Source organism: Cavia porcellus, unplaced genomic scaffold (genome assembly GCF_034190915.1).
Source record: "Cavia porcellus strain 051 isolate PalLab524CR breed Dunkin Hartley unplaced genomic scaffold, mCavPor4.1 scaffold_1, whole genome shotgun sequence".
NCBI lineage: Eukaryota > Metazoa > Chordata > Mammalia > Rodentia > Caviidae > Cavia > Cavia porcellus.
This window is the reverse complement of record NW_026947484.1, coordinates 197,890,543-197,915,823: the sequence shown is the minus strand read 5'-3', so window position 1 is coordinate 197,915,823 and position 25,281 is coordinate 197,890,543. Positions and strand designations below refer to the sequence as shown.

The 25,281-nt window shown below is 35.4% G+C and overlaps 2 protein-coding genes across 7 annotated transcripts in view; both read right to left on the bottom strand.

Annotated features, from left to right (window-relative positions):
- The window catches only part of Rabgap1 (RAB GTPase activating protein 1), a 188,447-nt gene that overhangs the window by 61,283 nt on the left and 101,883 nt on the right, over positions 1-25,281 (bottom strand). For all 6 annotated transcript variants that reach the window (XM_063227092.1, XM_013153319.3, XM_003470795.5 and 3 more), the window contains one exon: positions 24,783-24,933. In XM_063227092.1, the coding sequence (XP_063083162.1) occupies positions 24,783-24,933 (151 nt within the window). The remainder of the gene's footprint in view (positions 1-24,782; positions 24,934-25,281) is intronic.
- Gpr21 (G protein-coupled receptor 21) lies at positions 5,206-24,772 on the bottom strand. Its single transcript, XM_005004036.4, has 2 exons — positions 12,910-24,772; positions 5,206-12,511 (listed from the first exon to the last, which is right to left on the bottom strand). Exon 2 carries the CDS (start codon positions 12,117-12,119, stop codon positions 11,079-11,081), a length of 1,041 nt encoding a protein of 346 aa, XP_005004093.1. The 5' UTR covers positions 12,120-12,511; positions 12,910-24,772; the 3' UTR covers positions 5,206-11,078.

The following is a 25,281-nucleotide window of genomic DNA, read 5'->3' as shown; positions in this document are numbered from 1 at the left end:
CTGTTGCCATTAATTGTTGTTCCTCTGCCATGTACTACTCTAGTCTTGATACCAGCTGACTATGGACTGAAACCTGTATAAACTATGAGCTAAATAAACCTTCCCTCATTTACTTTAGATATTGGGTATTTTGTCTCAGTCATGATAAAAAGTGACTAAGACACACACAATATGTGTTTTCATATATTTCTTTTCATTACGTGAAAGGATGTTTTTTCCATTATCTGCTTTCTTCCATTGTAAAAATCAAAATTTTAAAAACCTGAAAAGATCCACATAGACACCTATGAGGCAGAGTGATACAGTGCATTGGGAACCAAAAAAGGTTTCATAACCCAAAAACTCTGTTCCCAGAATTCTAACTTTGCCTATCTTTCTGGGAGGATAAAAACAGGCAATGAATAGGGAACTCCTCTGTAAAGGGCTGTATGTAGAATTCGTGCTAATGTGTTCTCATTTCAAACTCAGTACTGTATTATGTTTTAAACCTGTGCATTCTCCTTGGTTTTGCTTTACTTTTGCCCAAAATTCACTTGCCTTTTACTAAATATGGTCTATGCTCTTCATTAAAAAAAATATAGTACCTATATAAAGTAGCTGTGAAGATCAAACAGTACACAAAGCTTGTAAGAAAATACCCTCGTATGCTTCATTGTTCTCCTGAGAACTGTAACTATTTCCATCCCTTACTCTTTTTTTGGCCATTTGTTTTTTTCTATTTTTGGGTAAAATGCTTACATTGCTGTTTTCTGGTTTTTCCCCCTCCTCTTCACACATTATCTTTGGATATAAAGGTATGGAAGGTGATAGTGTAGTTCTCGTACACCACTCTTGAATCTCCATACATACTTCTTTCACTTCTCCTCTCACATGGTTTTGTTACCATTTTTGTTTAACTCAATACCATTCATAAATGAATCAGAGTATGGATTTCCACTTTCTTCTGTAATTTTCTATTTTTCTAAAGTTATGAATTGCCCATTTTTTCTTTTCTATTTTGTATGTGTCTGTTCCTACTATGACTATATGTATACATGTACTTCCCTTAAAAATCTAACAGAACTATACAGCTGGGGATGCAGCTCAGTGGTAGATGTTTACCTAGTATACAAGAGATGCTGAGTGCAATGCCTAATATGAGGAAGAAAAAGAAATCTGACCAAAAATCTCTCTTCTGGTCAAAATCCCATTTACATTTCCCAGAGTCCTGCTAGTGTCCTCCATTCAGGCCACCTGCACTCTCTAGGTCTCCTGCACAGATGTGTTCCCAAGGCTTTCCCATCCCGAGAGCTTCGTCCTTGCCACTTCCTTACTCTGGAGACCCCGTTTCTTGCCTTCTGTATATCTCTCTTTCTGGGTTTCCTGTTTCCTTTAGGGGAAACATATTATCATCTAGTACAGTGAGAAAGCAGGTCAGGAAGATGAATATTTTGAAGTCCTGAAAATCTCAAATTGGGTTTATTTTATCCTTGAATTTGAATGACAGTTTAGGCATAAAATTCTGGATTAGAAATCACTTTGCCGTTTTTAGGTTATTCACTATTATCTTCTAGCCTCAATGTAGCAGAAATTATAAGACCATTCAGGTCCTTATACTAAGTATGTTTCTACTCTTTCCTTCTTTCCTCAGATCAAGAAGTTACAGAATTTTTCTTAAAACGTGGTACTGTGAAAGTTTGTAACTTGTGACCATAGCAATCTTTTACACTGAACTTGGCTTTGCCTTAATGGAAATATATATTCTTTGGTTCTGGAAATTGTTCATGTACATCTGAGCATTTGTTCCTTTTTCTTTATTCTATTGTTGAGAATTCTGGCAGCCAAATGCTAGCTCCTCCTAAACTGAGCCTCTAATTTCCTTTTCAACTACTTTTTAAAAAAAAAATCTCTTTTCCTTACTTTTGTTCACTAACTGGCCTATGTCAACTCTTCCAGCTTTTCTCCTGATTTTTTAAAATATCTTAGTATACCTTACATTGGAAGAGTTCTTTCTTGTTCTCCTCCTTTTCCTTTTTTTGTGTCATACTGTTCTCCTCAAATGGATGCAAAATCTCTGGGAGTATCAGTTACAGCTGGGTTTCTTGGGAACGAGGATTTCTGCTTCCTTTAGTTTCCTATTGTTGACTCTGTACTTTGTGTGGGCCGCTATTCTCAAGTCCAGTGATCTCTGGTTGGCTGTCAATATTAAGAGAGGCAGCCTGACACCTTGACACGGTGATACAGTCCCAGCTGCTCAGGAGACTGAGGCAAGACTGCAAATTCAAGGCCAGGCTAAGAAACTGAGCGAGATCACCACCTTAAGATGATCAGGAGGGAACACATCTGTCACTCACCAGAATATTGGTCCCCTCTCATCTGCTTAAACTGACAGCTGGCTGAGAGCATTCTCGGAGTGCAGTGAGATGAGAATAATTATCTAATATAAAGACCTAACCCTGGCACTCATGCTTTGAGCAAGATAGCTCAGTCCCATTTTCATCTGTGTTTGGCACTTACCCTCTCCCCCTTATGCTGGGATGGTAAAAAAAAACTATCCTAAGTGCTTATTTGGGCCACCTTGCAAAGAAGGTCAAGGTGGAGTGGAAGTGGTTTTGTATAATGATTCTTATTTAAATTTTCTATCAGTTGTTCTGTCTTCATCTTCATTCTACCCTACACTTAAAATATTCAAATAGTTACTGCATTCTATGGAAAAGTAAACTGGCTTTTTAGCCCCTCCCCTATCTCTGACTTTAGGATTCAGCTATGTGGATTGTACTGAGTCAGTTACCACTTGTCTTCTGTTGGCATCAGTCATGTGCCGTGTCATACCTTTACTGTTCTTTGTGGGGGAGTTAACAGAAATAAACACGCAAATTCAATCAGCTATAGTTAGCAGAAGTCTATATGTATTTTCAAGTCTAAGAGTAACATACATAGCTGGAGTCAAAGAACTGGGTGTAAATCACAACACCCATTTATTATTTGTGTAACTTTAGAAGTTTCTTAACTTCTGAAACAAGGTAAGAATGTAGGTTTTGGAATTAGATATGGTTTCAATTTCAGATCTTCCCCCTATAAGCTGTGTGACTTTAAATGTCAGTTTCTTTGACTACATAATGGTATCAGTAATAGTCACTACGTTACACAATACTGGAAAGACTAAAAAAAGTTTACATAATTCTCCTGAAACATAGAGCCTCAGTTAACATTCATACTGTTGTTTATGTGTGCTATGCCTAAAAGCATATACATATATACCTGTGCATTCATCAGAACTGAGTTAAGCCAAATTTAAACACCCCTACAGAAATAACATGGTACACTAGAAAATGGTAAGAAGTTATCTGGCTATTACCACAAATAGGTAAGTGTGTGGCTGTTAAGCTGCTTTTCCATCTGTACAATGACAGAATCAGACCAAATCATTTCTAAGGTCTTTTCCAATCAACTGTCCTCCTTTGTGTCCTTTGCTAAATAATCTATATACTTCATGTATCAACCCTAATTATCTGACTGATACTATTATTTTGATAGGCATTTTCAAGTATCTTGCTTTGCTGAGGAGGCACTATATAAAAACCACAATATGTTGCTTCCCTAAAATAACAAAGAAATAAGGCTTTTGAACAATCATAAAAATAAAACCAATATGTTTTTTGATAAAATGTAAGACCAGGTATATAAAACCACCTTAAAGACAAAGAATGAGTTGCAGCTTGTTAGACTCGCAAAGAATCTAATAGACAAGTGACAGAAGAAGTTAATTGAACTAAAGCAATAATATATCAATTAGAAAGCAGGTTGATCAACAGTTGAAGGAGAAGTAATTTCTAGTTTTATTATGATCTGAATGACAAGGCCCTCTTAATTGTGGGAACTACTCAACTTTCTTAGTGCGACAGTAGTAATGCTAATATTACTAAGCAATGTTCTGAGACTTTGCCTTCAGCAAGCAAACTCAATGTGGTTTGACTTTCCACAAAGATCTACCAACAGGGAAGCTCTATTCCCTATTGCCAGTATTTATTTCTTATCTTAAAATAATAAAGTGGCATTATGATTTTATATACTGGCATCATGTGAACTCACCCTAAGAAATGGACCTACTGAGTGTCCCTCAGGAGGCCCTGGTAAATTCCTCCAAGTAAAGTCACTCTTTTGCAGCTTTCTTCTAAGATAGATAATCAGAGAAGGTTTCCATATAAAACATTTAGAGACTATACATTTCTGTAAGAAAGGAATAAAACTTCTTCAGACCCCTCAGAGACCAAATTTACCACCTGGCACACAGCAGAACGTACAGATAAGTGCTTCTCAATGGCTTCTTAAACTTTCTCTAAAAGAGCTAGAAAATTGGTAAATACTAAATGGGAGAAAAAAAAACTACATAGAACTCAGTTTGGTGAAAACCAAGGCTTTCTATAGCACCTTTTCCTTCAGAACTCATTTTATTTGGATTCAAGGTGAAGAAAGTGTGAGCCATATTTCTCTGAAGCTCCCTGTGATGAGACTACAGGATAGCCTCAAGAGTAAAGTTATCTAACATTTAGAGCATTCACATGCCAATATTTTCTTGGTAGCAAAAAGAGATATCATTTAGAAGAGACTAGGCTAAATGAAGAGCTGCTTATGGGCTTTAGGGCTACCTTTTGAAACCTTATGATTTTGTTTTGTGGTACTGGGGATTGAACCCAGAGCTCACACTGAGCCATAACCCCAGACTTTTTCTTTTGGAACAGTCTTGCTAAGTCACTGAGTTGCTCAGGCTACACTTGAATTTGTAATGTTCTGTCCTGAGCCTCCCAAGATGATGGAATTACAGGAGTGTGCCACCATACCAAACTATCATGATCTCTAACTGAAAGGAAGGAGGTTGGCGACTCAAAATAACAGTTACAAAGAGTCATTCGTTCATTTATTCATTCTGTAAAATTTACTAAATCTTTTGCTCTGAGTCAGGTCCTATATATAGGAGATAAAGATATCAAGAGATACTGATTCCTACCCAGGAGAGCTTTTAGAGAAGTAGATGAAGGCAGTCAAATGCTGACATTATTCTATTATCACTTTAGAAAGAGAGGATTTGATTTTGTCTTTTTTCAGGTCTGGGTTGCTAACTAGCAGGGAGCAGTGGCCGAGCCCTGGGCTTTGAAGAATTTAATATGGATGGAGAAACATATCATGCTATATAGTTTTTATATGCAAACGCATGACAAATACAAATAACAGTATTTACTTTTATTTGAAAAGCACTTTACAATGTTCAAAGTACTTTCACATTCATTATGAAATGGAAAGCAATCTATAGGATGTGAAAAACAAACATAGCCCCTTTTCTAAAAGAAATTAAGTGCTAAAGAAGTGACTAGCCTTAATTTAGTAAACTATGACTAACAGAAACCTACATTTTAAAATTCTCAGCCTAAAGTTCATTTCACACCATGAAGTTCAAACTGAAATAAAAGCCAAATGAGTCATAACCATAAGAAATATCTATGAGATTTCTAAGATCTGCAAAATAACATTAATAATATATATGTTTAATATAAACACTTATATTTAGTTCTTCAACCTGAAATGGAAAAATTATTCAAAGATAAACTTATTAAGTAACCTATAAGGATTTTTAAAAAACTGCACAGTGCCATTACTCTATCCTTAAACTTCCCCAAAGCTGCTCATGACAATAAATTCTGGTTTGCCAATAATTGATTTCACAAATCTATTATGATACATAAACACAACCAGTGAAAATTAAGGTGTTTCCTACAAATCCACTGTAATTTTTTTCAAATAAACCTGAAAAGCTGAGGAAACTCTCTCCAACAAGATTCCATAATTTTGTAGACTGTACAACCCTGTCACTTTGTTTTCAAGTTCAAACAGATGGACAGTGCACTCGTTGTATAAAGATTCAAGTTTTCCCAATTCTTAAAATACTGACATAATTATTCAAGTACAAAGGAAAAGCCATAATGAAAGGTTCAAAGAGAACTTATCCAGGAGTATATCTTATTTTTTCTAAAACAGAATTCTGCATAACAGTTAGCAGGTCCATGAAAAATTATTTATTTTGGCATAAGAATATTGTTTTCACTAAAATGGGACAGTAGTCTACTTGTCATGCTTTTCTGCTTCTAGGACGATAAAAACACATCTTTACGAAGAAAATAACTAGCATAATCTTATTTTAAAATTTACTAAGAAGGAGCTGAGGATTAGCTCAGTGGCATAAACGCCTGCCTCGCAAGCACTAGGTTGTGAGTTCGATCCCCAGTACCAAAAAATAAAATAAAATTTACTATGAAACAATTTCAATACAGTCTCTAAAAGTATTTTTTATGTTTCTTGTAATACCAGCCACACACCATATAAAGCGAGATGAACTATCCAAGGTATTTGTGTTTAAATATATACTTTCTCATTCTAAACTAATCAGCTTGGTATTTAATCCAAACGTCATCAAATGTTCATTAAATGAGTCAGGATAAACAGATTAAACACAAACTCTCCAAACATATTATGGAGAAGATTGTATAAAGATTTGAAGTTGCATGACTGTCCCTGTTGTCCCTTTTCACTCAACACATACACACACAACAAAATAAAATAAAAAGACAGTATGCACAATGAATGTGAGAATAAAAGAACTGGTTCCTGTAAGAACTTACATAGTATAAGGAAGATAAGACAAACTAGAAAGATACCTGATATTAATAAGCAATTGTTAGTGGGGGAGGGGAGCCTTTATTTCTCTTTCAAATTATTATATCTACTTAGGTTATATTTTTAAGTGGGCTGAATCATAACAGAGATTCTAATGTAGAAAATGAAATGCTTCTAATAATGGTCTAACTTAATACTAGGAAAAAGAATTAAAAGTCCATTAGTGAACGATCTTCTTGTCTCTGCAGTCATTAAAAAAACAGCTTGATTAGATAGCCATTACCAGAAAATTTAAAAAGAGATTTTGTTTTGCCCTCATAAGCTGGAATTCTATTGGAGGAAAAAATTAAAAGGGTGAAATTCTTTTTAAAAGTGGAATCGTGTGATTTTTAAGAAAGTAAAATTTTGTCAGGAATGTCTGTTCACACCTGCAGTCCCTGCACTTGAGGAGAAGCTGAGGCAGGAGGACTGACAAGAGTTCCAGGCCAGCCTGGGCTACATGCTAAGTTTAAAACTAGCCTGAACTATAGCAAGACTCTCTCAAAAACAAAAACACAGAAACCAAAACTTACCCAGCAGTGATAGCATCCCTGTAATTCTGCATTTGAGAGGCTGAGTCAAAAGGCTCATAAATTCAAGGACAGCCTGGACTATAGGGCGAGATCCAGTTGCAAAACAAAACAAAACAAAACAAACAAAAAAAAAAGAGGAAGTAAACTTATTGATTTTTTTTTTTAATTGGTACCAGGGATCGAACTCACGACTGCCTGCTTGCAAGGCAGGTACTTATGTCACTGAGCTAAATCTCCAGCCCCAACTTACTGATTTAAGATTGGATTTTTCTATAAAAATCAAGTCTTTAAGATTGCTGTATTTGCTGAACTAAAAATTCATTAGCAAATTGCAAGTCTGAACAGGTTACATTCTATAAAATATATGAAAAGGGTAAATTTTATTTTGTTTTGGATCTGTACCATAGACTATTTTTCAGAATACAACCAAAATAGATTTTCCACTTGAAATGGCAATTCAACAAAGCTATTTCTAGGCTGTATCTTATTGGATTTTATTATGTACGATAGTATAAGCAAAAACTTTTTAAAGACAAGGAGATTATACAGAAACCATTGTTCATTTTCTGTTAGTCGATTCTAAATACTCTGTAATGCTGTCATTCTCTTGAATGGTTTTACATTGTTTTGATATACTTAATGCTACAGTATACGAAGTTGTACTCAAGGATTTCAAAGAAAGAGACAATATGGTAACTACTTTTAGGTTAGGATTATCTGGTGGTGAAACACTATTCTGCTTAAATGGTTATGTTTTGATCTGCGCTGTTTCGTTGTTATGCCCTCTTTTATCTCAATCTCCACTCCATTATTTACTTTTTTATCTTTATCCTTTTAATTAAAGGAAAAAAATAGCAGGATATATTATAGTAACCCACTTTGACTTTTTATTACCTTGATTTAAAGCCCTGTATTACTCTCACCATCTGGTTTTTAACTGATGTTCCCCTATTCTGTTTTTCTGGATAGTATCAGGTTCGAAAGTTTAGGCATCAGCTGTGAAGATAATGAGATTCATTATGACGCCCATTCTTGTTGACTTTTATCTACTTTTGAAGACCTACAATGTCTCCAATGTTTTGGTTTTGTCGGTTTTATTCTTTACTGTTTTGTTCAATTGTATTATAACTAACGATATAGGCAATTCTATTAGAGATAGCGGGAGGCATTATGGTAACCATTGTTGATCACCTTGTATTATGTTTTTACATTATCTATTATGTCCACCCTTTTGACTTGACCGATTCTGTTCTGTTATGTCACATTTGGTTTTACTCTCTTCCAAAAAAGTAATAAGAACCGTGGGAGCAATGAAACCCAAAATGTGTAATAGTCATGGTACAAAAGAGAGGAAAAGAAAGTGCTCCAAACTATATAACTGCATGTATATTTAAATGTATAAGATAGAAAATGATATCACAGAGTTTTATTGGATCAATGAACAGAACTGTTTGCAGTATCATTGATGGAATGTCCACTTTACACGCTTTAATTTTGTGACTTGAACAATTATTTCTAAGATGACAATATGTAATCCATTAACTAGTGATTTCCTACTGTTCATTTTTTTTTCTGTAAATCTGTATAACTTGTACCCTTTCCCTGCTTTTTTTTTTTCTTTTCTCCTTAAATAAAATTAAAAAAAAAAAAAAAAAAAACAAAGCTATTTCTTTCTTTCTTTTTCTTTTTTGCAGGGAGGGTCTTTTTGAGACAGGGTCTCCCTATACAGTTCAGGCTGGTCTTCAGCTCACTGTGTAGCCCAGGCTGGTCTCCAATTTGCAATGATTCTCTTGCCTCAGCCTCCCAAGTGCTGGTTTTACAGGTGTGTGGTACCACACCTGGCTAACAAAGTCATTTCTAACATAACATGCAACTACAGTATGAATTCTAAATTTTGAAATAGCTTAAAATCCAATTTGCTAAGACCTAATATAAAGAACAAGACAAGATTTTGGGAGGATCAAGAATCTGAAGTTTACACATTTATATAATACTTAAACACTTAAAAAATTTAAATAGAAGATATCTTATGATTTAAAAATCAAATTAATGTCTATAACCTAGTATCAAAACATTGCTCTTTATTTAAAAGGGGGAAGAGGTTTTTAACATAAGGATAGAAAACCCAAACATAACTGCCTGCTTTATAAATATTCATGTCCTTTCTTGGACTGAGAAATCTACTTTAATACATATCCCTTTGGTTTCTACCATCTTCCATTTCACTGACCATCACTCTGCATTCAGATTTCAATATCTAGACCAAGGCAGACACTGAATAAGTCACCCGAAGATCACTAAACACTAAAATCAGCTCAAAAGTAGAATCAGCTGAACAATATTTTCATGAGCAGAACTGCCAGAAATCCTTCTCTCCTTTCAGAAAAATAAACTTCTTGCTTTAAAGATAGTCACTTTTAAGAAAAAACACAACACTACATACAAACATACACCACTCTAATAAAAACACTAGAACAATTATAAAATTCTATACAATATGCTAGCACTTTGGAAAGGAAAATAAAGATTGTTTTTTCCACAAAGAGAATAGCAGTAAAAACGATTTCAATGAATTAGAACTTCTCTTTCTCCCTTCAGAGTGGATTCCTCAACATTAGCTGAAAAAACGCCTTTCACAGTGAGTTTGTTGCTACTATATTAGTTGATGCTATTTACCCACAAAGAAAACATCTTAATTAACTTCCTCTGTTTTAAAGGGAGTTGATTTAGTATTGCAGATGCGTATTTTCCTGGTGCTGGGGAAATAATCCAGGATCTCGCATATACTAAGAACATACTCTTCTGCAAAGTTATGTCAATGGTACATTTTCTGATTCAGTTACTCAGAATCCCCTTCTTCCTAATGTTCAAATATTTCAAAACTGTCAGAACAGAGTTTGAAAAGGTCCTTAAAAGAATGAGAATTCTAAAAGGAATAAAAAACACTAGTCATATTTACATGTTACTACTATAAAGAAAACAAACAAAAAAAACCCCATGTCACATTTTATGTACCATCATTATAAACTGTAAGCCTAATATTTATTTTTAATTTATTTAAATACATTTTGCTATTAGAAAAAACTTTAATTCAATTCAAATATTCTCAATATACACAAACAAAGCCAAGAGCTGAAATACTGCAATACAATGACTTCTAAGCACACATATCTTCAGAGCTCTGTGAAGCACTGTACAGAGTAACTCAGTTTTCACAAACTGTGTAAATTGTCTGCATTTTTGCACCGTGGTTTATTGCAAGATTCTAAAAGTAATATTAACTGTTCATATTATTCACTTTACTGAGAGTTCTCTGAAGAGAATACAACCCAAAACACTGGCTATCTAAATTAGTGCTGAAACTTGCAGTGTAGTTACATACTGACACAAAATAAAAATCCTGTTAATTCATCAGTATACTTAATATTGCCTGTTAAAGACACCAATTGCACATGAAGTCCAAAAAGTTGGAAAGAATCTAGAAAAAGGACAAGAAAATAACTTTTAAAAATGACGCTTTTCACACCCAGGTTCCATCATGCCAGCTGGAGAGGTGTTAAACATGGCTTTATTCCTTTCAAATCTGAGAAGTGTAGTCATTTCCATGACATTTCAAAAATTGGAAACGAGCAATTTTTCTTCTTGATCCTGATTCTTCTGATTCAAATCACGTTTAGAAAATCAAACTTAGAAGGCGGTTTGGATAGACCATTTGTTTGCTACTGCTTTACAGTCAAATTATTCTGTCCCAGATCTCCTAGCAAACTAGGAATACAAAGAGATAAAAAGGGAAGAACAGCAACAGCCAAAAACTCCCCGAACACAGAATGATCAGGAATCTGAGCTGCTTCAGGGATGTCATCCATTAAGAGGGCCTTTGTTTCTAACTGTATAAGGATCCTTGGCTGCAGTCTGACTCACACAAGAAGTACACACGGCCCCTGAGAGGCCCTTTAGTCCCCTTTGGAAGACACTATTGGAAAGACTGTAAATGACACAGTTGCAAAAACTGTTACTAATTGCAAGCCAGGTGGTTAGGAAGGACGCAAAGCGGTTGCTGTGGTCAGTGGAACTCTCCAACAAGAAGTAGATGATATACGGCAACCAGAGGATATAAAACACACTAGTGATACGAAACAGGACCATGGCATAACGTTTATCGGGACACGCCTGTACTTCCCCAGTCTCCCCACTCTGGCTGCTGAAGCGGGCTTGCCTTTCGCTGATCTCCTTTGTGTGCTGTTGGCAGATGCGGAAGATGTTGAAATATGTGAAGCAGACAATGAAGGCTGCTGGGGCATATAGCATCATCACGATGAACAAGGTGAAATAGGGGTCGGTATGCCAGGACTCTGCACACCATTGAAACACATCTCCGTGATATCCAGGTTTGCCCCAGTGGAAAAAGGAAGGCAGGAAGACCAGGGTGGAGTATAGCCAAATCAGGAAAATGCACAGGCGAAGTCTCCAGGGTGTAACCAGGCTATTATAAGTTAAAGGTTTAGTGATGGCAATGTATCTATCAATGCTGATACATGCCAGAGAGGCCATGGAGACACTCTTCAGAACTGATACTACAAAACCAAATATCTGACAAGTCAAAGACTCTTCTATTGGAAGAGGGTAGTGGAGGAGTGATAAAGAAGGGACTAGGCAGCTTACCCCAACTAAGAGGTCAGCATATGCCATTGTCTGGATAAAATAACTCGTGGTGTGATGATTCAACAAAGGTGCACAGTGAAATACAAAAATCACAACGATGTTGCCAATAATAATTAATACAGTTAGAAAGACAATAATCAGCACTTCCAAAAGGCAAAAACTGACAGTTTCCGGGTAGCCAAATGCCAAGAGACAAAAAGGGTGGCTGCTCTGATTACCATCGAAGGTGGAGTTCATCTTGAGCTCGCTCAGGAGTGATCTCTTACTTCATGCTGCCGCTTGGCTGCTGCTATCATTCAAAGGAGCAGCTGCTGTCAAAGCGGTCAGCTTTGCATATGTGTAATAATGTCAGAGGAGCCTTAGTCCCCAGGCTCCTGATGCTGCTGCTCTGGTGCATTGCCTGCAGTGCAATTCCCCTTTAAATCCTTCTTGGAATAGGGAGAGCCAACAGCAGCTGTCTGGCCAGTCCCAGATGCGGCCATAGTGCCAGGTTCACCATACACATAGCACCAGGGGAATAAGGTAAACTCTGGGAACAGTGTCTTCAGGCCAAGTGAGAGTAGGGGAAGGGGCAGAAGGGAGGAAGATTAGAACTTCAGCAGGAGTTGTAATGAGTCTCCTCTGAACAGCTGATAGAAGAAAAGGAAAGAGCATTTTACATTTTGCATTCAATGCCCTAATCAAAGAACTTAGCTACCTCCAGCTGGTTTCAGCCCTCCCATTCCACCCCTGCTGGTACCACAATGCCCCACATAACTGGTCCTTTACTGAGAAGGAACAACACCAAGCTTTCAAGAACAACACCAAACAAAAGCAATCACAGTCAGATCTATCGACCCCCATTTTCTTTTCTTTGAGCCTTTTAGGGGAGAAAAGCAATCTTACAGCAATTCTGAAACACTTTATATATTACCACTAATAAAATAACTCGAGATAATTTATGTTCTATATTAAATCTGATGTAATATTTCACCTCTGAGAACATTTTAATAGAATTTATCTGTTTAGCTCAATTTCATAGTGTTACCTGCAATTCTGCATGCTGCAATCCAAACAAAAGCCACAGTACACCCTTAACAGAAAGCCTTGCAATGCAGGAATGTGTTCAGTCCCGTGTACTGCAGAACTGAGACACAGAGGGAGGGGATAAACGAGTAGGAGGGGAAAGAGGGAGAAGAGGGGCCTTGGGAAAAGGAAGAAAAGGGGAGGGGAAAGAAACTGCATGTGTGCGCACACTCTGGCATCTTTAGCCACTCATTAGAATTCATCACCCAAGAGGTGCTCCCCGATTTTGATTATCACTTGCTAAATGGGGCGACGACTTAACATGCCTGAAGTGAAGCATTTGAAAGCTGCTTCCTTGTCTGTCTGGAATCACCCTCTCAAACAGATAAAGAGAATTTAGACTAGACAAGCACAATGGTAGTAACCAGGCAGAGTCAGGAATTAGACTGAAACATATTGTCAGAGGGCCAACAGTGAAGGGAAATTTCTATTTTCTCATAGTAATTTCCCAAAGAACAAAGAACAATATTAAAGAAAGGAAGTGTGTTAACAGTACATGGCGAGAAATCACAGTTCAGCCACAAAAGAAGTTCGAGTTATAAGGCTAACTATTCAATAGTAATTTTTTCTCTCATAAATCACTAAATAAAGAGACTTTAAAATCAGTTTTTTCAAGAAAAGAATAAACATTGTCCAACTTGATTTTGCAAAAACAGGGTACACACAGAAATTAGTGCTTCTGTATCTGATATTAACCTACAGTTCTGAGATATCATTTCTTGCTTCTACCGTGCCAAGAAGCACTACACAAATATACTAAGATGGAAAACTAAATGCAAGCATTTCTTTTTTTTATAGTAAAAAAACTTTTATCTGTTCCTCCAAGATGACATGGCCAACAATCACGGATTTGCATTAGATTTTTTGGTATCTGAGCATACACAATTTTATCTCTGCCTACTTAAAACAATGCAAACTGGAATTACGCTGTGGTTTTTCTGGTAATGTAATAGATGACAGTTTTCAGATAAACTGGAGTAAAGTCCTGTGGGAATGGTGTTATTTTAGTCTTTTCTTCCACCTATTTATGAACTTTCAATTCATCTTTCTAAATCTAAATAAAGTTCCACATGGCCAGCAGAATAAAAAAAAAGAAGGCACTGGAAGCATTCCAGGTCTGCACACATAAGTGAAGGCATATATTAGGTGACATAACTTTTCTTTTACTCATTTATACACATTTTCTTGTTGCATACAAAATTCTACTCATCATCAAAATTCAATGAGTTGTATTTTCAATCAGAGACACCATGCTAGTTACATGAAACAACACACTTAAAAAGTGTTGGGACATACGTTTGATAGCAGTATTTGACTCGTACTAGAAAACATGCCAAAATGTGGCAAAGTAAAAACACCAACAACATCAAAGAAACAATCAAGTGGTTCAAATCTTTGTTCTACTATCAACCTCTCTTTGCCTCAGTGTCTTCACATATTAAAAAAGAAGGATAATATTCCCTACTTCACTCTCTCCCTTCACTGGGAGGGAAACAAAGACTGTGCATAAAAGGCTTACCAACACCAAGCACCTGAGGTGCATACAACTTTATTTTCTATCATACAAATAAAATAGCCTTTCTAGAGAGCCAGTGTTTTCACACCAATTGCTAGCACTGCTTGAGGCTGGGCTTCTCTGCATCCTCAAGATCCCTTTCTTATTATGACTGCACAGGATGAGGCCACACAACAGCTCTCAGAATTCAGCGCTGCCATGCATTATTCAGATACCTTGATACACACATATGCAAGGCAGCGAAGGTACCTGCCAAGAAGGACTGACCGACCACAAGGCATCAATTATTGCTTCTTCATAAGTAACTGCTCTGTCTAGGTCCCCGGTCTTGAGTTCACTCCTGTGCTCTTTCTTTATTTACAATTTGTTTGTCAGTCTCATGTCTTTCACCTGAATGCCTTGTAGATTTTACATAGAATATGTTTAAATTAAAATAACATTTTTATGACAAATAAACCTCTCATTTTTTCCCCAATACTTTTTCCAGATACTAGCAAAAAATCGCCTTGACACTCTCTCCTTTAATAAACTGTTTTGTTCACCAAGTCCTGTGACTATTTCTATACTACTTTTCAAAATTCATTTCCTCATTTCATTTTTAGCTTAGGCCTCATTAATTACCATTTGAGCTCCTAATTCATTTTCCTACTTAAGCATTTCTGCCAGATAAAATATATAAAATCACACCTCCATTATGGAACTTCACTGTTCCAATCTGATCTTCCTATATTGTTTCCCCCAACCATTGTGCCCTCGAGCAGATCCAGCTAACTCACTATTCTAAATACTTCTCATAAATTTTATTTCCGAAGCCTCTCATTCAGTACTCAATAACTACTGAGTGAAGAATAGAATAGTTTCTGAGAATTACTGTTTTTCAATAAAAGGAATAACTATTTGCCAAAATAAGGAGTCCAGGATTCTCTACTACTTATAAATCTGGGCATGCAATTTATTCTCTATATATCTCACATTTCTCACATATAAAACTAGTTACAGGGATAAAAAGAGATATTGCATTGCCTGATAACATTTAATAATTAATTAAAACATCAAAACTGCAAGCTGTTACACTGCTATCATTAGTACACTAACAATTCAATTTTTTTCTGTTAAGTAAAAACCACTTTAATACAACCAAAATATTCACTTAGAAAGCTTCAAAAAAGGGCTGCTGCTAACTTCATAAAGAACTATCAATCGAGTTAAATGTTTTGTTTTTAATTAAAGAAGAACATTTTCCAAACAGACAAATTATTAGTGACTTTGAGTAGATAGCAAGTCTATATCATCACAAAATATTTCTTCCTTATATATTCCTTGGGGTGGTGGAGTAGAGTACTCATTTCTGTGTATTTGTTACTGAAAGGCAATATATATAAAGAAATCAACTCTACTTACTGGCTGGTGGAATAAGTGGCTTCTTAAAAAAAAATCTACTTCATAGCACTTATTTTTTTAAATTTCATAACTTCTATGTATTAATTTTATATTCAGGTAGAGGAAAACAAAAACAGCCTACTGGCAGTAAAGTTTATAAAAAATCTGGCTCCAAGTTATCTTCTCATTCTGGTTAGGCAAGAAGTTAGGATGCTAGATTTTAACTTGCCTACTTTAAGGGTCTCAGTTCTACTTGTTCTTATGCCATGAAAGCAAGGATCCTTTAGCCAGACTCTGGTACTTACTCTAACTCATAAAACCAGTTACAAAATTCTTACAGATACAAGAATATAAATGGATAAACCATATGTGAATGCCAGTATTTAACCATTTCATTTCTGGTTAAATGCTTTCTGACCTGCAAAAACTACAACATATATAATTCCACTTGATAGAGTAAAATAGATTAAAATATAAAAAAAACAAAATGATAGAACTAAAAAGGAAAGCAGAAAGAAAAAGAAAATGTAACAAAAAAAGAAAAAAAAGGACTTCAATTATATTTATTATTCTTTCAACAAATCCAGAGGCTTAACTTCCACAAATGAGGAAAGATAAATCTCAAGAGTTGGGTGGACAGAAAATTTAATAGTTTTCTTTGTTGTGGCAATTGGGAGAAAAGTCTGTTTGCTACAATACTCTTAAGACAATTCTTAGTAACAAATCATACAGAAGGGCATAAGGCCAACATGAAGGCTTAATAGTAAATCTTTAACAGACAGAAAATAAGATTGAAATGGGTCACCTTATATTCTTAGACGTGAAAATGTAATAACAATTTTGAACTTACACCCTCAATTGATATATAAATTAAATGCATTTCCAATTAGAATCCCCATGAAAACTTCAGGGTGGTGATGTGGTGGTAAGACTAGATAAACGATTTTAAGGTTTTTATGAAGATTAACCTGACAGTAGTCATTTACAGTAGGTAACAGGAAACACTTAGAAAAGACCTGCTTTACCAGATATTAGAACATAACTAAAAACCTCTTTTATCAAAACAATATTTGGAAAGCAATACACAAACATCAGTAACAAAACAACCCTAGTATATATGAGATTTATGATATGAGAAAGACAGCAGCTTTACTCAGTAGGAAAACATGAATAATGTAGTTAGTTATTCTTCTAAAGGAAAATAAAATTGGACCACCATCTTATGCAGTGTCCAAAAATAAATGCCAGATGGATTAAAGACATACAACACAATTTTCTATATAAAAAAATGAAAATGTTCTATAAGGCATAAAACCACACAGCCTAAAGAAAGCTATACTTTGAAATGGTATTTATAGGCAGATATAGTGGTGCATTCCTGTAACCACAGAAGCTGGGAGGCTGAGGCAAGAGGACTGTTGTGAGTTCTAGATCAGGCTAGACTATATAGTCGGTTTAAGAACAGCCTGAACTACAAAGCAAGACTGTCTCCAAAAAAAATTCAATCAGTTTACATAAATTATACTACAAATGCAAGGGATTAAACCTAACATACAAACAATGCTTAGAAATGGACTTCTTAAATAGGAGAACTGTACAAAAAAATATGAAGAGGTAATTCACAAAAAAAGAAAATCACTCACATTTGGTAGTCAAGTAATCACAAACTAAGGACATGCCAGCATCACTTATATCCATCAAAAGCAAAAAGTATATACAGTGATAACACTGGCTGGGATAAGAGCCAACAGACACAGTACTTTGCTGCCACAGTGAACAGTGAACTGCCATAGCCCTGTAGAGAAGCAAACTGGAAATAAGTAAATCAAGTACAAAAAATAAACAGCTACTTAAAAAAACACACTATCCTTTGACACAGCAAACATGTTCCTACGACTCCATAAAATGCAAAGATTTAAAACATGTTTGGAGTATTTAGTAAAAGGCTATTTAAAAGCTTTACACCAGAAACAAAATGAAGGAAAATGGTTAAATAAAAGTCTACATTTAAAAATAAGCACAATCAATGGTATAAAATCACATTCATGTGATTCTATGAAAATATTTAACAAACAGGGTAATTGAAAAGAATCATCTTTGGAATCAGTCCCAAGTTCAAAACCTGCCTCTCTGTTCATCTAACTAGCTAAGTTTATAGCCTCAGTGAGTCAATTCTTCATTTCTAAAATGGTAACAATACCAACCACCTCACAAAGATTTTGCTAGGATTAGAAAGATAATGAATAAAAAAAAGAAGAAGAAGTAAGATGTATGTATATGTTCCAACTTCCTATAATCATTGTAATCACTAAGTACTGCAAAAATAGGGCCTGGGGATTTAGCTCAGCAGCATAAGCGCCTGCCTTGCCAGTGTGTGGTTGTGAGTTCGATCCCCGGTACTGATAAAAAAGAAAAAGACAAAAAAAAAAAAAAAAAAAAAAGTACTGCAAAAATGAATAAAAGAAGTAATGACTATATAGTGCTTTGCACAGCATCTGACATATGCTGAATTCAAAAAAGATAGTTATTATTACTATTATATGATTTCCCTCCTAGATTCCTACTAAAATGAAAAAGCTAGACAATTTTCAGTTTTTCAAAGGGAAAGAGAAAGTAGGATGGTGAAAAGGAGAAAAGAAGGAAGGGAAAAAGGAAAAATAAATAAATAAACTAGTTAAGATAGTTATACTACTATTGCTGTTAGTTCATTGAAAAGAAAGGCTTGTGCCTATATTATTTGATGAATTTTTCATGCCTCATGTTGTAATATGAGCAATTACTTTGAAGATAACAATACACAATATATGTTTGCTACCTCCTACAATATTGTTTTGAAATTTTTATCGGTATTTCTCTAAAATAAAAAAAAGGAAAAGAGTGCTTTTAACTCCATTGTGTACAGAAAAAAAAAGTTTAAAAATAAGTGAAACATTTTATGTTATTGAATGGTCATTTGGCCTTGGGTTACAAAAGGTATTTGAGTCAGGAGTGTATCTTAGTGGTATTGTGTGCTTGGCACATGGAAGGCCCTGGGTTCAATCCCAAGTACTGAAAGGAGAAAAATGGTATAAGGAAAAAGTCCTGCATGCACCCTCACAAGACAAGCTTGCCAATTATAGCGAGATGGTAAAAGATACGCAGTAGCTGGAGGTTTAGCTCAGCGGCATAAGCGCCTGCCTTGCAAATAGGCAGTCCTGAGTTCGATCCCCGGTACCGATAAAAAGGAAAAAGATAAAAAAAAGATACTCAGTAGGGGTTTGGAATCAAGTGATTCTTTTCTATTTTAAATTTAGCATTTAAAGAAGTTAAGCAAAAAACAAAAACCTAATATCACATATAAATTTCAAAACATGCACATATCTGGCAAAGCATATTCAGAGTAAATTTTAAAAGTTAGAAATATGTTGTAGTTTTGTTTTGTTTTGTTTTGTTTTGTTTTTTGTAGTTCTGTATTACTTGTACCCTTACACCGCTTTTTGTTTTGTTTTTCTCTTTTTCCTTTTAAATAAAATTAAAAAAAAAAAGAAATATGAATATATGTGTAAATATTGTCCACATAGGGGCTGGGGTTTAGCTCAGCGGCATAAGCATCTGCCTTGCAAGCAGGCGGTTGTGAGTTTGATCCCCGGTACCGATAAAAATGAAAAAGACAAAAAAAAAAAAGGAAATATTGTTCACATATGTAAATAATATGTACAAATCCTGCCAAGGTTTTGTTTCAAGAATGCCCACAACAGCTTTATTCGTAATAGCTAAAGGTGAATAGAAAGCAAACACCTGTAACTGCACAATGGATTTTAAAATACATATTTTACTCATATAATGGAATATTCTCAGCAATTAATAATTTTCTAAAATGATGTATCAATCCATCACCAAAAATGTATGAGCAAAAGAAGTCAGTCCATTCTGTATGACCATATAATTATATTTTAATGAAGTTCAGGAACACTGAAAATTAATCTAAAAAGATACAAGTTAAATATAGAGATTACTTCAGCAGTGGAAAATGGCTGGTTATGACAAAAGGTAGACCAAAATGACTTCAGGGAGTGATGTGTATTCCTTGCTCCTGGAAGTAGATACAGCAGTGTACTTATATGTAAAATGTTACAGAGCTGTACATTTTAAGGTTGTAAGTTTACCTGTGAAATTTTAGCTCACTATAAAGATAAACGAGAAAATTTTAAAGTAGTTTCCCCTTCTTCAAAATATTTTCACAGTAAGTTAAAAAATGTCATTTATCATTTCTATGCAGATTACATCCAAGCAGATACAAAGAAAAGTACCAACTTATATCAAATATCATGGTTTACAGGGGAAAAAAGGACATATTATGATGATTTGTATTTTCTGATTGTCAACTATCAATCTGAACAGAAAATCTTTCAAGGCTCTACTTAAATCCATGATAAAAGTTTAATGTGAACTATGAAGTACACATTATCATCAGTGTATATAAATAGCTAATCAAATCAGAATTTGTTAATAGTCTTCTATATATTGTGTAATTATCAGATTTTTCTATAAACCATTTTCACAGAACCAAGAAAACAAACTCCAATTTATCATAGATACTTCATGTCTTTAAATTTCTATACGAACAACTTCAACAAAGATCTTTCATGAACTCTTAAGAAACCAGTTTTGTTTTTTGTTTTTTTGTATTTTTACTGGTACTAGAGATCGAACTCACGACCACACACTTACAAGGCAGGCGCTTATGTCGCTGAGCTAAATCCCCAGCCCCAAGAAACCAGTTTTAGCTACACATTTTAAGGACTTTAAAAGCAGACCTAAAAAGATAGTGTTATAAGTTCAAAATATGTTTTACCAACAAAAGAAGGTAATCAGCAGGTGTACCTCTGCTAACTACATATACTATGTAACCTCACTCCTTCATACCTTCATTCATACTAGAGTATAACACTACCCAGTATTCCAAGCCTACAAAGCTCTTTTCTAGGACTGTCATATTCCTGAAAAAGTCTCCTCTTTTTTTTCCAGGCTGAATTTATCACTTCTTTTGATGGTTTCCGTTGAGCTTTTTCAAACACATTCTATCAGATGAGTTAAGAGTTCAGGTGTTTAATTCTCTAGATCCAGCATTGTGACTGCAGTATGCATTCAGTAAATACTGGTTAAACAATTATTGTGTATGAGCATAATCAGGGAACTAGCATATTCCTTCAACAAAAAACATCAGTTTCAGTCAGGTGTGGTAGACCATGTTTACAGGGCCCTGGAGACTGAACTAGGGAGATTATGATTTAAGACCAACCAAGGCTACACAGCAAGACACTATCACTGAAAACAAACAAACAAACAAAAATTGTCTGGAATTAAAGTGATGTGAAGGAACACTAATATTCAGAGGACACAGAAGTCACGTCCTCGTGAGTAAAAGTCCTATCTCAAGTTTAAATACTGTTCTCCTAAAAGGCATGTCTTACTGTTCTCATTGCTGAGACAAAATAACCAACACCCAAACTTAATGGAGGAATAGTTTTATTTAGCTCACAGTTTGTGAGACTTTAGCCCATAGTCAGCAGGCTCCAAGGCAGGGTGGGATGGCAGAGGGACACTGCAGGGGAGAAACAGTCTATGGCAAGCAGGCACACAAGCGCATGTTAGCCCTGTTTTTGTCCTTTTTATTGCATGCAAGCTACCTTCACTAGGGTGGGTGTAGCACTCACACAGCCTTAATCCTAGCCAGAGCTATGCTAAACCAATCTGTGGACTGATTTAGTAATCACACATCCTTGATCCCAGCACCACACACTCTAGACCCAGCCACCTCTGAAATGTCCCCTCTATGACTACATGAGGCTTTGGGGGAATATCTAGACATAAGTCATAACAAGGTGTTTTGTGTGTGTGTGTGTGTGTGTGTGTGTGTGTGTGTGTGTGTGTTAGATGACAGTTTTAAAAAATTTATTTGTGGTGGTCAGGTATAACTGTATCAATTTAATTGGCTTTGGAGCTGTCCAGGGTATTAGGAAGGCATGCTTCTGGGTATATCTGGATGGGTCACAGAAGTGTGATCTTGGGTACTATATCTGGTCCTTCATCTCTTCCTTTCTGGAACTGCTGCCCTGCTTCCCAGCTGCCAAGAACTCTAGATCATATCCTTCCATCATGACATTTTGTCTAGGAGTCAGCCAACCATGAATGGAATTCTCTGAAACCTTGAGTCAAATGAAACCTCTCCTCCTTTAAGTTGTGGGTGTTGGCTATCATCCCAACACAGGAAAGCTGACTAACGCATTATTCATACCTTATTAAGATTTTAATGTTTAAAACAAATTTTTTTAAAAGATAGCCAATTCAGTAAATGGTGCTGGGAAAACTGGGGATCTGTTTGCAAAAGACTGAAGAAGAATCCATCTCTCTTGCTATGTACTACAATAAAATCAAAATGGATCAAGAGCTCAATATTAAAATGGAAGCACTAAGCCTACTGGAAAACAAAATAGGTAAAATATTTGAAGCCACAGGTGTAAAACAGAATCCCAATTGTGCAAGAAATAATAGTAACAAATGGGATTATATCAAATTAAGACTCTTCTATGAGCAAAACAATCAGTAGACTGAAGAGAGAACCTGCAAAATAGAAAAAAACATGTTCTGGCCATTCTTAGAATATCTAGAATATATAATGTATTCAAAAAATTATACATAAAAGACCCAATCAAGAATAGGCAAATGAAATGAATAAACACCTCTTAGGAGAAGTACAAATAGCCAACAAATATATTTGAAAATACCCAGCATCTCTGGTCTTAGAGAAATGCAAATTAAACCAATACAAAGATTTGATCTTACACCAGAAAGAATGGAAATCATCAAGAAGTCAAAGAATAACAAATGCTGGTGTGACTGTGATGAAATGGAATCCTCTTGCATTGTTGGTGGGACTGTGTAGTACAACTAGTACAACCATTTTGGAAATCTGGAGACCTTTCAAAACACTAAAATTAAAAATTCCATATGAGGGGCTGGGGATTTAGCTCAGTGGCATAAGTACCTGCCTTGCAAGCAGGCAGTCGTGAGTTCGATCCCCGGTACTGATAAAAACGAAATAGACAAAAAAAACCTAAAAATTCCATATGATCCAGCTCTTTATCTTCTTGGTATCTTCCCCAAAGGGCCAAAGATATACTATAACAGTACGAGCCTATAGTTTATAGCAACACAACTCATAATAGCTAAACCATAGGTGGGCATGGTGGCACACAGGCCTGTAATCCATGTGTTTGAGGTCAGCCTTGACTACAAAGAGATTTCAGGGTCAGCCTAAACTACAAAGCAAGATCTTGTCTCAAAAACAAAACAAAACAGAACAAAAACCCCAACTAAATCCTGGGAACAGCAGGTATGGCCATCGACAGTCAAATGAATAAGGAAAATGTATCTATACATAACAGAACACTATTCAGCTATTAAAAAGGATAAATCTGAGACATTCAAAGGAAAATGGACCCATCTGGGAAATACAATATTTGAGTGAAATAAATCAGACACAAAAGCTTATACATCCTATGGCATCTCTCATTTGAGTAAGACAAAGTAGAAACAAAGAGCATAATAAATGGATACCAGGTAACAATGGGACACATCTCTAGGAAATGAGAAGAGGTCCAGGAAATGGTGAGGGGACAGCAAGAAGGTAAAAGGGAAGCAAGTAAAATTAAGTTACGCCATGTACAGGAACCCTGTAATCTCAACAACTGTATGTCATCAACATGAGCTAAGAATAATACTGACATGAATAAAAATGGAGAATGCTCACTCACAAGCAGAGACATGTAGGTAGACAGAAAGAGGAGTTTAAAAGAAAGCTGTATTATGCACATGTACTCTCACCTCAAGGGGAAATTTAAGCTTCATGTAATACAAACATGTACTAATGATTTTTTTTTTAATCGGTACCAGGGATTGAACTCACAACCGCCTGCTTGCAAGGCAGGTGCTTATGCCACTGAGCTAAATCCCCAGCCCCACTAATAAAATTTTTTAAAAATCACATTTTAAGGGAACCAAGAGATTAGGGGGGACAGGAGAAGGAAAGAGCATGAAAAAAAGAATTAAGATGTGTTATGTACATGTTTTAACTCCCTACAAAAAACATTTTATGTACCACAATCATGTACTAATAATAAAAATACAAAAACATTTCAACTTTTGGTGCATTGTAAAATTTTCATACACTATTGAAAATTCTGAACAATCCCTTCAGAAGTTAGGTTTTGGATTTGTATGCTGTTGGAGAAGCTGTTTCTGAAAGATAAACACCTCAATAATTTAAGGAAAACAAAAACTAAAACCTAGAACACGGGCCTACAAAATACAGAAGACAAAACATTACCTAACCTTGCAGATAATTACTATAACTTAATCTTTATATGTACAAGGAAAATCTTTGTATGGATAAGGAAATTTTGAAGAAATTAAAGAATTAAGAAGGGAATATCATGAAAACAAAGGTTTTTCACTTCAGAAGAATAAGCTAAAAAGGAATACAGTTTAGGATCATGAAATTATTTTCTTATAGTTGTAGAAACCAGAACTAGGCCTTCCCCACCAGGAGCACATTTCCAGGAAGTGTGACAAGAGTTAAACAAAACAGTTTTTACACATTTCAACACAACTGACCTGACAAAAATGTAATTATGAGCAAAATGGCAATATACACCTAATGGGCTAGCCAACATCCCTTACTTTGAAAGAAAACCACTCAAGAAAGAAAATTTGTGCTTTCTCTTTTGTGCCAGAAGAAGAAAACACATTTGAGTTAGAAATATTACCACTATTAATAGTTCAATTCTTATCATAAATAATTTAAGTTATTGGAAAAATTAATAGAAATCAGCCACAACGATCTTGCATTATAAATTGATAAAGGGATAAATGGTGAAACTGAGCAATCATCTCCTTACCTTCGTGATGAGAATGCGGTACTTTTCCACCAGGTGGTCATTGTTGTGACAACCTGCTAGCAGCTGCCAGACTTCTCCTCTAAGAGCTTCAGGGACACCATTTCTTACTAAGGACAACAACTGTTTTGGTCTCACACTCAGGTTGAGATGCCTACAAATAAAGCCAAAACACCAAAATTCAAAAAAGAAGATTCTCTAAAAGGTGTTTTTTTTTTTTTTGAGACAGTTTCACCATGTAGCCCAGGCTGGCTTTGAAGTCTCAGTGAGCTCCTGTCTCAGTTCCTCTTGAATGCTAGGATTACAGGTGTGTGTTGTCATGCCTAGCTAAAGAGTTGTTTTTGTGAAAACTAAATGATTTTCAAAGATATCGATAAGGTAATGGAATAATAAGAAAGGAAAATGCTACATATTTATTGCATTAGCTGCAGCCAAGAAAATAGTAAGAGACTGGGTAGAAGAAATTAAAATACACATAGATTCTGTAAACTCTTTCCAAAAT